The sequence below is a fragment of the Conger conger genome, chromosome 7, assembly GCF_963514075.1.
Source record: "Conger conger chromosome 7, fConCon1.1, whole genome shotgun sequence".
Taxonomy (NCBI): Eukaryota; Metazoa; Chordata; class Actinopteri; order Anguilliformes; family Congridae; genus Conger; species Conger conger.
In genome coordinates, this window is record NC_083766.1 from 14707882 (window position 1) to 14722535 (window position 14654).

Consider the following 14654-nt stretch of genomic DNA (forward strand, 5'->3'; position numbering starts at 1 on the left):
TGTACTGAACACATACACTTCAAAATGTTGTACTGCCAGGACTAGGGTTAAAACCTCCTTCTCAGGTGTTCAGGATGACTCAAGTCAGCTCTCACTGTAGACGACCACATCGTCAAGGTAAACACGTTATTCAGGCTACTAGTCACCTCATTCATTAACCTCTGAAAGGTAACAGGAGCATTTTTCATCCCAAAGGTGTGGGATGAAATCTATAAAACATCTATAAAATGAATTATGGGTTACCCTTTTAGCAGATCTACTTTTCACACAAACCGGACCTGGCCAATCTGGTCAATGCAGTCCTCAATCTGAGGCATTGTTCCTTGTCACAGCATTCACCTTGCAATAGTCAATACACAGCCATGAAGTACTCCATTCCCCAGACCCTGGTTCTATAGTTCAATCTCCAGCAAATAGCTGCACCTTCTCCCCCTTGGAGGGGGAAAACGATGTGGGTGCTGTTTAATGGGTGCCACCCCACCCATATCCACACGATGCCCCACCAAAGAGGTTAACCCACGCTGATCCCGAGCATGGGCCTGCATGTCGTTTAGCTGAGCACTCGCCAGCTCGGTCATAGAACGTACCCCCTTTACTTCCTCGTAGTTGAACTGGGTTAGGTTGGGTTCAATTCCAAAATGTATGCTTTCTTCCTCATGTTTCCTTCCCTTGCTTCAAGGGGGGAATCCCCACAATGCCAGGATGAAATATGGAGGCCAGGCCAAATGGGGTTCTGATCCGAATTACGCAAGGGGATGGAGGAATCCCCTCTTGCTCCCTCCTTTTTCCTCCCTCCTGCCAAGTATATAATATTCAAGCTTCCAGCAAGAAGGGAAATCCAATAATGGGAGGGGAGTGAATCAGTGCACTTTCAAACAGAAGAGGTAATATTATTTTGTGGGAGTTTGGGAGGTTCGACAATAATCCATGAGTGCATGTTGACAAATGGGAGGGGGAATTAAGAACTGAGAAATTAATCGATATTTTAGCATGTATGTTTTTTTGTGTGTGTGTTTTTGACTGAGGTTTAGAAAGTGCTTAATTAGAGCTGGCTGGCGTGTATTCATTATCTAACAAAAGTTGTGAATTCACCATGGTTGTTATGAATTATTCATGAACCTTTGTGGTTTAGTTCCGTTTTGGTTTGTTTATTGTCTAATCTCCCTTGCAGAGATCCTGTTAAGTTTGCTTGTTGCATGTCCCAAATTTTATTGGGAAATAGCTAAGTAGACATTAAAGTGGAGTCAAACCCAGCCCTGATCTTGGCAAACTGTAGGGTCTGCTGTACAGACAAGTATCCACGTGAATGAATTAACTAAACAATTGTTTTAATTTATCAACTAAACACTGGGTAACCACATAAACCTGACCCAATGGCTCTCCAAGACCAGGTTTTCAGACATCTGGGCAAGGGTTTCATTGAAAAAGAAAACACAGATTCTCTACAATAAAAACAAATACTTGTTCATTGTTTTAACAAGAGAAAGCAGATATGTTTACAGATCACATTTACATTTTAGTACATTTAGTACATTTTGCTAGAGAGGTTCTGATACCCATACAGCTACATGACACTGTACAGCTCTGAGAATGAAGGTTCATATTTCAGCACTTACAGTACCACTTGCAGAGACTGGCATAGAAAATACAATAGAGGGATAATGCAAAGGAATTGCCAAGAAGCCAATGTTCACAAATGGTCTTTTAAAATGTCTTTATCCAAGGGGAGGTGTTATAGGAAGTATATTCACATTTCAACAGTGCTGTACAACGGAGCGAGATGGTGCTAACCAGGCTCAGTGATACTGCATTTGGGCGAAAGAACAGAAAAAGGCAGTTTATTTCATTCAGACCTCGAGTTGTGTTGAGGCTAGATGTCAGATGGAACCAGGATCAAGGAATCATTTCAAATATTTCATGGCTATTCAAAAAAGTTTACATTTATTTACATTATTTATGAGGAATACATGTACATATCATTTTTATTCTGAAATATTGTATTGTAGATTTATTTGATCCGCAAGGCCATGTTTTATAAAATATATTTGAAACAAGTGCTGATTTTAAGGATTTTAAAATTTTATGAGGTAATTTCAAATACTTTTAGCAGGGAAGTTCCAGTAGTTTAACCCATTGTTGTCCATGGGAGGTTTGCAAATGATATGAAAGGTATGAATTTCACTAAAATGTTAATTGGGATATTTATCACCAGACTTGGGGTGAGGGATGAGGACTGGCCTTTAAAAGTAGTTTAAGCTTAGTTTTAGTCAGAATAAAAATATTAAGCATTAGCTGGAAGGTTGCATTCAAACTACTAGTCATAATTGTCTTAATTGACAGCAATCCTGTCTGTACTCAACTCTTAATTCCAGATTTTCATCCAAACCACATTGGGGCACTCAAGCAGGTCCTTTAGGAAGTTGTACTTGTTGCTTAATTAATCTCAGGAGTGCTCAATTACCAAGCATGCTACCCTGTCCACTGACAGATGATGGCCAAGAAGTGGAAAATTGTCAAAAGTGGGACAATGAAAGCAAAACAATGACCCAAAGCATACCTCAAAATCCACACAGAAATGGTTCTGTGACAAAAAAAAGCAATGTTCTGCAATGGCCATCTCAGGCTCTGGATCTCAATCCAATCAAAAACCTGCAGGCTGAACTGAAGAGGGTGGTTGATAAGCGCAATCCCAAAAATATTAAGGATCTTGCATGGATCTGCATAGAGGAATGGTCCAAAATCCCTCCAAACGTGTTCCTTAACCTGGTCAAGCATTATACAGGAAAAGACTCCATGCTGTAATCCTTGCCAGAGGTAGATGCCCCAAGCACTAAAACAGAGGTAATAATTATGGAACCTTGAGTTTGGTGAAATCTATTTTTTATTAAATAACTGTTTAATTTTGGTTGGTTCCATTGAAACAGTAATAAAGTACAGTATTTTTCACAGGTTGGCATTTTTTAGTTATAATTATATTGTTTCTTTTTAAAGTATTTTTTGTGCATTGCCAGTAAGGGGAGCCAATAATTCTGGAGCCCACTGTATATTTTGATTAGTCCATAAAATTATTAGTCCATCAAAAATGATCCACAAGGCCACATAAAAAAAAAAAAAATCTATGAATGATGAAGATCCAATAAATGCCAGTCACCAAAAGTAGTCATTCAGAGGCTGTATGTGTAGTTACAGCCACATCATTTAACTTCTTAAATTATATTGTTTTCATGAGACATTGCTATCAAGCTAAATTTGCTAAACGCTTGAGATGCATTTCTCAACGTATAAAAAAAAACATAATTTTACAGCAGTGGTAACCAACCCTATTCCTCAAGATCTACTATCCTGCTGGTTTTCAACAGGATAATAGACCCGAACCAACCGCACATCATTCAGTATTGCCATTGAGCTGCTAATTAGTAGTCAGGTGTGCCAATTTAAAGTTGAAATTAAAAATCACAGGATGATAATAATTGCCAGGAACACAGTTGGTTACTACTGCATTACAGGGTGTTCCTTTTAAGCAAATAGTTTAAATCAATTAATGTTGATTAGAAGTAAGAAACTGTAGGAAACTGTAGTGAACTGCTAATAGGTGGTGCTTATTTCGATTGCAGTTAAATGAAAACCATCCAAAACCATTTTAAGACAATTACCCATTTAAATATACATTTTAGCCTCCCAATATTTCAAGCCCACTGCTTGTCACACATTTAAACCTGACAGAAAATCCATTGCATGCAAACAGAAAAGCAACACATTATTTATAAAATCAAATAACACCACTGAAATATCAACCACGACATTCTCATAAACAGGTAACAGGTTTAATTGTCAGTGGTTAACAGGTTTCATGGCTACAGAGATGATTTAGGTCCATACGGGACACAATTTAAGTGGAGGATCTCCAGAACCAGATGGATTTGAGACTACTGTCCTAAACACTCAGTTGCTTTCTGAGGCCACGGCTGTGTCCGGAACAGCTTACTTGTTTACTATTGCATACATGAATTGAGTACACTGGATAAGAAAGTTGTTAAGTCGGCAAAAGGTTTCTCTAAATGTAGTATTGATGGGAGACATATTTCCAGGGTTCCGCTGAGTGTGGTCGTCCCCAAAACTACGGTGTCCTCAAAATATGTAGTCTACTAAATATTCTGCAGACTGTGTGACATATTCCCCAAGCTATTTTCCAAAGGTATGGCAAAAGAAATGTTGCAAAACGCTCACGCTAGTAATAAAAAGTCCCTGCTTCTTCCTCTATGATTTATTGGACTGTGATTCGACCCGAAGATGGCATTGGCTCCTCCTCTCTGTGTGACCTTCTGTGGTTTACTTCCTGAAATAAGTATATTATTAAGACACAATTCAGAAGCATGTTGCATGCTACTATAACTATGTAGACAGTACATATTTTGTGGACACAGTAGTTAGAAAGCTGTTACGGACATGGCCAATTTCCTAATGGCTGAAAGTCATTTTCAAGAAAAGTAAAAACCCTTGTAATACTGCAAGGGGATCTGAAAAATCTAAGATCGGATTGGGCTGCTGAGCATTCAAAAGCTGGAAGCAATACATTTCTGATCTGTAAATAAGTGGATTAGGCACAGGAACATGTGCAAAGCAGATACGCTGAGGTACAGGTCATAGACAATTCCGAGCAGAGATGTGCCACTAAAGAATAAGATTAATTAAGTAAAATAAATTAGTTTAGGTATATGTGACTTCAAAAGGTGTTCCCTTAGCAAGCAACACAACATAACATAAGAGTTTCTACTTTAAAGGTACGTCATTGCATCTCTGTAGCACAGGGTGGTAATATTGAGATGAGATGAAAAGAAACCATCCAAAAAATAAATGGCACATACACTTTAAATGTTAAAAAACATTTAAAAACTTCAAAAATATGGAAATTTTCAACACATTCTCAGAAAAAAAGAATGTCTCCAGTGATTTGTCAGGAAGGCAATGCTTTATGATACCATCCCACCTGCTCTTTTATATTAGTGCTGATAAAGCTCATTACCTTTATATCACTAATATAGATAAATGCCTCAAATCAGTTTGAGATGTCCTATATGTGTGAGTAATACATTTTCACAGTGCATTCTTCTTCCTGTCTTCCCTATCAGGGTGGTCATGAGGAGAAGCAGTTCACTTGATTTCATACTGTGCATTTTCCTGGTTTGTGGATATAATTGTACCTTACAAGAAAAGGTTACGCTACCAATTGTGTTTTGTCAGTATCCATATGATGCATTTCCCTGCAAATCTATACACAAAAGAATTCAAAGAACTGATCCAGACCAGTTTCTGTCCGGGTGAACTCTCGCATTTATGATTTATAGATGCAGGCTTGAATGGAGTATAGGGATACAATCAAGGAAGGGGAAAACTGAGATGAGACGTGAGAGGATTAGGTAACAAATTCTTCAACTCCTCCGAATGATATGGACAGAGAAGGTTGACAAGAGAAGTCCAATGGACTGGAGACAAGGGTGGTCATGGCTAAACTGGGACCCAGGAGGACTGGCAGAGGCAGGGCAGCAGCAAACAGGGCTGGGATTTGGGCAAGTGAAGGGAAATGAGGTAGGGTGAGGTAGAGGGCTGGAGACATAGGGTAGGTCAACAGTTTCACTGGGCGACTCAGCAGAGGCACCGGCGGTCACTCTTGGTGACCTCCTCCGAGGAGTGCACCACATTGGGGATGAAGCCGCTCTTCACCCCCTCCCAGCCCTCTTGGATGGTGATTTCACCGGACTTGACCAACTCAAAGATGTCCCGCGTCAGGTCCGTAAAGGCCTTTTCCACGTTGATGGCGTCTCGGGCCGAAGTCTCCACGTAACGCATGCCGTAGGCCCCCGCCAGCTTCTCTGCTTCCTGCTGGCTGACCTGCCGCTGGGCCTCCAGGTCGCACTTGTGGCCCACCAACAGGAAGACGATGCTGTGCGGCTGCACGTGGCTACGCGCCTCCTCCAGCCACTCGTGAACGTTCTGGAAGGAGCGGCGGTTAGTGATGTCGAACAGCAGCAGCCCGCCCACTGAATTACGGTAATAGGCTCTGGTGATAGACCTGGGAAGTCGAGGCCAGATGGAAGGAAGAGGTAAAAGGAGAGAGAGAAAGGGGATGAATAGTGTTAAGCAGTAGAGATGAATAGTGTTAAGCAGGAGAAACAATAACTATCGTACTGAAAACTCTCATTACTGTCATTAATATTGCCTTTTCCCTTCCAAGCCTATACCTTCTATCTTGTGTTACTCTACGCAAATGCACATGTGCCCAATGCTTATGTGCCTGTAGTTCATATTTTACAGGTGCATGACCCCCACCCCTCAAAACACAAATGGAAACAGGCACTTGAATGGTGGGACACAATCTTTTTAAAAAGCAGTGTAGTGTAGTACACTGAACAAAAAAATTAAGGGAACACTTAAGGGACACATCAGATCTTGATGAATGATTTATTCAAGTTGAAAATCTTTACTGATGTACATTGTATAATTTGTTGAGATCAAAATGAAGGAAACCAATTGAGGGCTAGATTCAAAATCCCAACTTGTGTGAATTTTATTATGTTACTCATAATGTTACTCAGTAGTGTGTATGGTCCCCGCATGCCTGTACGCACTCCCAACAATGTCTGGGCATGCTCCTGATGAGTTGGCGGATGGTGTCCTGGGGGATCTCCTCCCAGACCTGGATCAGGGCATCAGTGAGCTCCTGGACAGTCTGTGGCAGTACTTGGCGGTGTCAGATGCACCGATTCATAACGTCCCATAGGTGCTCAATTGGATTTAGGTCAGGGGAACGTGAGGGCCAGTCAATGGCATCAATGCCTTCCTCATCCTGGAACTGCCTACACACTCTGGCCACATGAGGCTGGGCATTATCCTGCACCAGGAGGAACCCAGGGCCCACGGCACCAGCATAAGGTCTGACAATCAGTCTGCGCATCTCACCCCGGTACCTAACAGCAGTCAGGGTACCGCTGGCTATGACATGGAGGTCTGTGTGAGCATAATGTTCACCACGGTGTCTCCAGACCCTTTATTATGCCGCATAAGAGCTGGACTACCTGCGCAACCTGATTGGGTTGCAGGAACCGCCTAATGCCACCAGTAGTGACAAGGACACTAGCAGAACACAAAACTAGAGAAGAATCAGTCAGGAAGGAAAAGCAGAGAGCAATTGTCTGTGGCCACCACATGCAAAACCATTACTTTTTTGGGGATTGTCTTGCTTTTGCATCTCCATTGCACCTGTTGTCACTTTCATTTGCACCAAAGCAGGTAAATGGACAGATTTATATCCCTGAAGTTTAACTGACTTGGTGTTACACTGTGATGATTAAGTGTTCCCTTAATTTTTTTGAGCAGTGTAATTGTTCTGTATTGTGGCTTCTGCAGGAATAGGTTAATCAAGTCATCCAGGTCTCCTCAATCAAATACACATCACACAGTACCTGAAGCGCTCCTGCCCAGCAGTGTCCCAGATCTGAAGTTTGATTCGCTTTCCGGGCTCTATTTCCACCAGGCGCGAAAAGAAATCAACCCCCACTGTGGGGTCAGACACCTGTGCAAAGCGTCCCTCTGTGAATCGCCGGATCAAGCATGATTTCCCCACTGTCGAGTCGCCAATAACGATCAATCGGAACTGGTACAGCCATATCGCTTCCATGCCTCCCGGTGTCTGACAAAACACATATAAAGTGTGATGAAGACCAAACCGCACCTGGATTAAGACAATTTCACACTCCTTTCTCCCTGCTGCATTTTTTGTTTTTTGTTTTTTGGATCTGAGAATGGTGCGTCTGAATTGAAGATTCGCTGGAAACAGAAGAGAAAGGATAAACGTGGTCTCTAACTATGAATGCCTCCCCAAGGAATGAGACGCCAGAGGTAGTGCTAACTTATTTCTCCAATACACAATGGTTCTGTTTTTATTTAAGGTGTCGCATTTTCATACGGACCCAGATAAAAATATATATGTTTTAGCAATAAAATTGTAATGCCGCTCCGTAGTATAGATCCCATTAACATTCAAATGCCGCTCTGTAGTATAGATCCCATTAACATTCAAATACAATTATATTTCCGAAATGCACTCTAGCGCAGGCTGACAGATTCACTATAAATAAAATCTTGGGTGAAAGAGGGTGTGCGCGTGCACCATTCTACAATGAATCATTTAAGTTAATTATTGAACTTAGTGTTGTGTTACTATATTTTCCAATGCCTTGTTAGTCCACCCCCTCTCCCTCCAACTTGAGCATGCTGCTCGACTATGCGAACAAATAGCCTATTCGGCTCCCAAATTAATATTGATTCTTGTCCATTGTCTCATTATAGCGGCGAACTAGGCAGCCACACTGTCTGTGTTGCTGCTGTGTATTCTGTAAAAATAAAATACGCGTTCATAAATCATTTCCCCCTTGTATCACATAAGCTCCCAAGGTCAGTTGCCCACCATTTTGCAAACAGCTAAATAATCTTGTTTCTAGCGCTGGAATTAATTATTGGTTTTTAACATTAACAAATATTGCATTTATAGGCTACTGTAAGTTCCATCAATAAGTGTTCCTAACAAGGACGAAAAGATACAAAAGTTTAATTACAGAGAGAAATGCTTTTACGTTTAATCAATTACAATAAGCCAGAACTATGTTGTGTAGCTAAATATCAACACTTTAAAGATAGGCCTAATTAATTTGTAGTTTTTCAGGAACGCCGTGGACACAAACATCGGGACATAGTATAGAGGCCTATTGGTAGACAAATATTAACAGACCACATATACAATACAAACCACATTACAAAACACTCATAATTCGTCTTGAAAAATAGATTTAGCAATTACCGTTTTTGAATAAGCCTCTCAGAGCTTGGAAACCACAAATACCATTGTTCTGAAGAATCTTTTCCCACGAAAATGCACACGGATCTAGTGATTCCCGCACAAGTAGCCGATGCACTATCATTCAAATACCATTTCAATGGAAATTGCTACTGATAGCGTACTACTATTCTTTATTGCGAAGACTGGAAAGCACAAATCCTACCGTTTTGCCTGTACATCCTGGTATATTTAGATACAAATCCTAGTCCTAATAGGCTAAATGATTGTTGCAGATTATGTCTAGGAGATAAAATATAGCCTACGTGGTGATAAAATATTCCACGGCTAGCACTGACTTAAAAATAAATCCCTACCATTTTATTCAATCACTGAAAGATGGAGAAATGTTTCGGAAATCTGCTGATGAAATGGCAGCAGCAACAGCATCATATCGCCTGACTCATCCCACATCAGGACCATTACCGTAAAACATATATTAGCAGCGCTTATATTTTCGGCTTTAGAGTAGGCTATCTTTTAAACGATCCCTGCCATACAATTAGCTTCAAATGAACTTCTGGGCTAAAGCGAATGAATGAAACCAAGATACAAACCAATATACATTTCAAAAGTGCTTGCTTAGGAGAACGTTAGAAGACTATATTTCAACAATATGAAGCTTTTATAAGATAAATGTCACCGTTTAATTGAGAGTTAACGAGGGCGGGTAATTTCCATGTATTACGGTGTGCACTGGGATACATGCTGGACTAGGCTGTTTTACTGGAGTGAAGAGGGGTGGAAACGGATGGGAAAACTCCAAGTCCCATCTTGCAATTTAGTAACCTCCCATAGGAAAGTGGGTGTGGTGATGGTGAAATTCCTGTGGATGACAGCTGCCTGGTCCTAGTGATCATGACTTCGCCGCAAGAAGCTACACGGTAGGAAGTCCAGAGCGAAGTACGCTTGTTGGTGATTCTGTTTTTTAAGTTGTCTTTGTGGACAAAGACTTCAGTTTTCAGTTTTCACGAAACGTGGTGCAGAAGACTTGTAGGCTGTTGCTGCGGCAGCGAATAAAAATATTAACTTAAAATATTTTTTTTGCAAAATAGTTAACTTGGAACCAATACAACGGCATTAAAAAAGTGAACAGCACAGAAAGAAACAGCATACATACATTGTTTTAACTTTGTCTAATTATCCGTTTTGTAGGGAAATTTGGTTTACGGATGCGTTTCGCGTTTTTAGCATTCCTTAATAAAAATGTTTTGACAATGCAGGATAGCTATCAACACAACACTGGCGATACACGTGTGGAAATAACGCGTTGTAGAAGATGCCCAGCTATAAAGCTGATGCCAAATGAAGTAAAAGAATGAAATAAAAGTAAAACGCCGGCCATATAACAGAAATATATCGAAGAAACAATAGATGATTGTCCCGAAGCAATGTAAAGGAGTATATGAGTATATTTGTGTAGGCAGATTTTTCTAGGCAATTTTGCAGTCATGCAGCAGGAGCACTTGTTCAAAGTTCTCGTAATCGGGGACCTCGGCGTTGGTAAGACTTCAATAATCAAGCGCTATGTTCACCAAATCTTCTCTCAACACTATCGTGCTACTATTGGAGTCGACTTTGCCTTAAAAGTCTTAAACTGGGATCATCAAACAGTCATCCGCCTGCAGCTGTGGGACATCGCTGGTATGTGTACCTCGGCTTTCTTTTTCAGGATTTTCCTTAAAAGAGTAAGCAACTCATAGTTATTTGTGTTTGTTGAGGATGGGAAAACACCTCCATTTATCAATGTTGTCATTGCAGAATTCTTGAAATGTATAAATGGGAACAAGAAATGTTTCAAATGTTAGATGTTACAGGCAGCATAATGTTTTTTTTTTTTTTTGTCCACATGCACCAAATCATTTTCTAATATTTAAATGGAGCTGTTATTATCTTGCATACGTGCTTTTTAACTCCCTGAGAGTGTTTCCAAATGCAAAAATATTCAGTATTTGATGATCTAAAGTGCTACTGATGATGCAGTTTTCACTATGATCTTGCTCTTCAATATATGCCATTCATTATTTCACAGTTTGGTGATGATAAGAAATGACTAAACTGCCACATTCCCACTGTTCATCAAAATTTTCTTTCCTGACTATTTGGACAGATTAAAAGGTGCTGGTATTATTTGTTGCATTATTAAGTATTCAGTCTTACAGAAGTTATGTCATGTATTTTTTTGTGCAATAGTCCAATGTGTGTGTGTGTGTGTGTGTGTGTGTGCACCACACATATGTGATTCCAGGTCAGGAAGTTTATGGTTACATGGTAAAAGACTGTATCCTTTACCCCCACTATTTTACCTTCTTCTCATCTCACATTGTATGTGTTTTTCTTTTCTTTTTATCTTCTCAGTACCTTCAGTAGCTGTTGGAATGCGTGTCTTGTGTTAATCTCAGCTGGTCTCATGCTCATATTAGTGTCACATGAGCAAGAGCTTTAGTGCCAGGAGTCTTTCTCTCCTCTCCCTCATGCTCACATGAGGACGCAGACACAGGCACACACACATACACTCACGCAAATCTGCAGGCATTCACAGACAAATTGCATCAGAAATTGACACTTCAGTTAGGAGAGAAGTTTGAGTGAATAATACAAAAGGCCACTTAACCTAGCTGACCGCCTTACATGGTTTCCTCTGTTTGTCTGTTCCAGGACAGGAACGTTATGGAAACATGACTCGGGTGTATTACCGGGAGGCAGTGGGTGCACTTGTGGTATTTGATGTGACGCGTGCCTCCACCTTTGAGGCAGTGCTGAAGTGGAAGGATGATCTGGACACCAAAGTCACGCTGGGCAATGGCAGACCTGTCCCTGCTGTGCTGTTGGCCAATAAATCTGACCAGTCACGTGAAGGCCTGTGCTCACAGCTGCCCAGGCTGGATGCATTCTGCAGGGAAAATGGCTTTGTTGGCTGGTTCGAGACCTCTGCTAAGGTGAGGGTAGAGGCAGTGATGGAGAATAATGAGAAGGGCTGGTAGAGGAAGGAGTGGAAGTATCTTAATCAGAAATCTACAACTGCTTTTATCATCAATAATGGAAATTGGATTATTACAAGAAAAGTCTTAATTCTCCTCCTTGATCTTGTATTGGTGGACAACAGCAATGTTACAAAGCATGGCACTTCCTGCCATGTAAGTATAAAAATGCATGAGAGCCTATGACCTTCAATTTTGGGTATTGAGTGGTTATGTGCCTCTGTGTGCCTGTGAGAGTTTCAAGTCTTACTTTTACTGTAATAGAGTTTCCCTCCCCTGAGGTCACCCTGCTTCCTCCAGTGGGTGAAGGCGGGGGTTATTCTTAGCTGCCTCCAAACTTTCCCTACCACTAAACCCACTTGATATTTTACTTGGAGTCTCTTGGGAGCTGAGATTTCACATGATATGGCGGTAGCGTGACCTTTCTTAAAGCCTGTATGCAATCCTGCTGTGCTCTAGTGTATGTTTGTACAATTTGTGTGTGTGAAGGTAGGGGGGGTGAGATGAGTGCTTTTGTGGGTTTGAATAGAATGTATCTGTGGAATGTAAACAGGACTTTCACATCTCCTTGCTAAATAGCTCTACCTTCCTAAATGGTTTGCACTTAAGAACCAGCCTCCTGTCACCTGCTCTCCTTGGGGTTGCTTTGTGATGTGAATTTAGAAGAGTTGGTGCCAACTTTTGTCTGTATTTTGCTTATATGCCTACAAATTATTCCCAGGGCAGTTTCTGCATGGGATGTGCTCTGCTGCCTTTCAGAAGGGGGAAAGGGGAAAGTTAACACACAAATATGAAATGTTTGGGTGCTGATACCTGTATCTACTGCACATATGAGAGAGTGCTGTCAGATCTGCTATACTGAGACTTGAGTAATATCCTACTCACAGTTCCCCTCTAATGAAATGTACCGGAAGGTGTGAGAGTTGACTGTGTATGTGTGGGGAGGGGACCGCAGGAATGTGATTTGACTAAATATAAGAGGTGGCACCCTGACAGAATGTAAAGTCTTCCGGGCTAGAAAATGATATTTGCAGCAAGATGGAATCTTCCAGAAATAATTCTCTTTCTGTTTTAGCACTGCTATTGTTGTAGGTTTGATAGGCATGGCCACTCATTCCTGTCTGTTCATTATTACATTACATTATTGGCATTTTGGCAGACACTCTTATCCAGAGCGACGTACAGTTGATTAGACTAAGCAGGAGACAATCCTCCCCTGGAGCAATGCAGGGTTAACGGCCTTGCTCAAGGGCCCAACGGCTTTGCAGGTCTTATTGTGGCTACACCGAGATTAGAACCACCAAACTTGCGTGTCCCAGTCATTTACCTTAACCACTACGCTACAGGCCGCCCCTACATCAATTCCCTGACATCAATTGCTCCTCTCCACTCACCTTCCCTCTATCTCTCTCAGGAGAACACAAACATTGATGCCGCAGCCAGGTGTCTGGTGGAAAACATCTTGGCGAATGAAGAGAGTGCAGGTGTGGACTCAGACCCTGATGTGCTGGTTCTCCCCGGGTTGAACAACAACACCAAAGACCGAGGCCACTCTGGCTGTGCTGCCTGCTCCAAGTTCTAACCATGGGACTGGAACAATTTGGGACGGACATGTGGACTGGCTCACAGTGGGGAAAAATGAATGCAAAAGAAAGGTTGAGATGGGGAGAATGAGAGGGGAAGAATGCAAATGCTTGAGTGTATATGTGTGTGCTTGATAGTTTTGCGGTTGCATTATGTAGCTTGTTCAACACTGTATAGTTGTATATTTTCTGTGAAATCTGAAAACAAATTGCAATCATTGAGATTTTAAAAGATGAATACGGGGGCCAACTAAAGATGGATTAGTCCAGAGCTTTCTTTTGCCGCAGTGATATAGGCTGACTGTTGTTAATGCATCTTGTGACCCTCAAGGTCTTCACCTCCATGTTATATTTTGATCACTTGAGCGTGATCAAAACTTCAAAAAATGTTTTTTTTTTGTTTTTTTTTGCCACCTCAAAAGAATGGCATGTTGATTCTGACAGAAGCCAAGCTATAACCGGTTTGGGCCGTTTCACTTCACGGTGGGCTGATCAAACTCAGGAATCTGCCTCCCTGGAAACAAGATGTTAGATTGGGCTGAATAATGGTCAAAACACTAAAGCTGTCTATGGCTAAGGTGACTGAAAAGCTGAAATGGCTGAGGATGAGCTGCTCATAAGCATGGATCTGTGAAGAATGTGAACAACATGACCTCAGACTCCAGGCATCTACTGCAGCACGTGAAACAAAACCCCTCTCTCCCCAAATACTGGCTCTAATTGCATTTCTATTCACGTGGAAGATAACGTCTAGATTCCTGTGTGAATTGATGGAAGACTATTATTCCTCTGTCGCTTTTATATTCAGTAATTTTCTTTTTCTTTTTTTCCCTTCCTTGCTTGCCTTGCTGCCTTGTCATTGCAGTTTCATCCAGGGAAGAAAGATCCTACGATAGTTGTTTTGTGATGGTATCTAGAAGGCCTTTTAAATATACAGATGTTTTTATTGTAAGTGTTTATGAGTGCTTCAATGGGTGTATTAAAAACTGAGGAGTGGAAAACCAAGCAGTCAGCTTTGTGAAGGAACAGATGTTTGTGTAAAAGGCTTGGCCCCCTGTACAAAGAGGTAGAGTAGTCACATTTTCATCTATTTATAGGGGGCCAATAATGGAAGTCTAAACCGTTTGTTATGGTCCTGTGTCATAGTGCTGTCAAAACTGAAACAATAAACATGAACATGCTTTAGCATGACATCCACAA

General features: G+C 41.2%; 2 protein-coding genes across 2 annotated transcripts; one reads left to right on the plus strand and one right to left on the minus strand.

The window, feature by feature from the left end:
• Positions 1-1311: 1311 nt before the first annotated feature.
• Positions 1312-9161, minus strand: LOC133133995 (ras-related protein Rab-39B-like). The gene is made up of 3 exons (XM_061250342.1): positions 8855-9161; positions 7461-7687; positions 1312-6070 (listed from the first exon to the last, which is right to left on the minus strand). Exons 2-3 carry the CDS (start codon positions 7673-7675, stop codon positions 5644-5646), a joined length of 642 nt encoding a protein of 213 aa, XP_061106326.1. The 5' UTR covers positions 7676-7687; positions 8855-9161; the 3' UTR covers positions 1312-5643.
• A 637-nt stretch (positions 9162-9798) lies between these two features.
• Positions 9799-14654, plus strand: LOC133132944 (ras-related protein Rab-38-like). The gene is made up of 3 exons (XM_061248788.1): positions 9799-10534; positions 11549-11829; positions 13286-14654. Exons 1-3 carry the CDS (start codon positions 10342-10344, stop codon positions 13451-13453), a joined length of 642 nt encoding a protein of 213 aa, XP_061104772.1. The 5' UTR covers positions 9799-10341; the 3' UTR covers positions 13454-14654.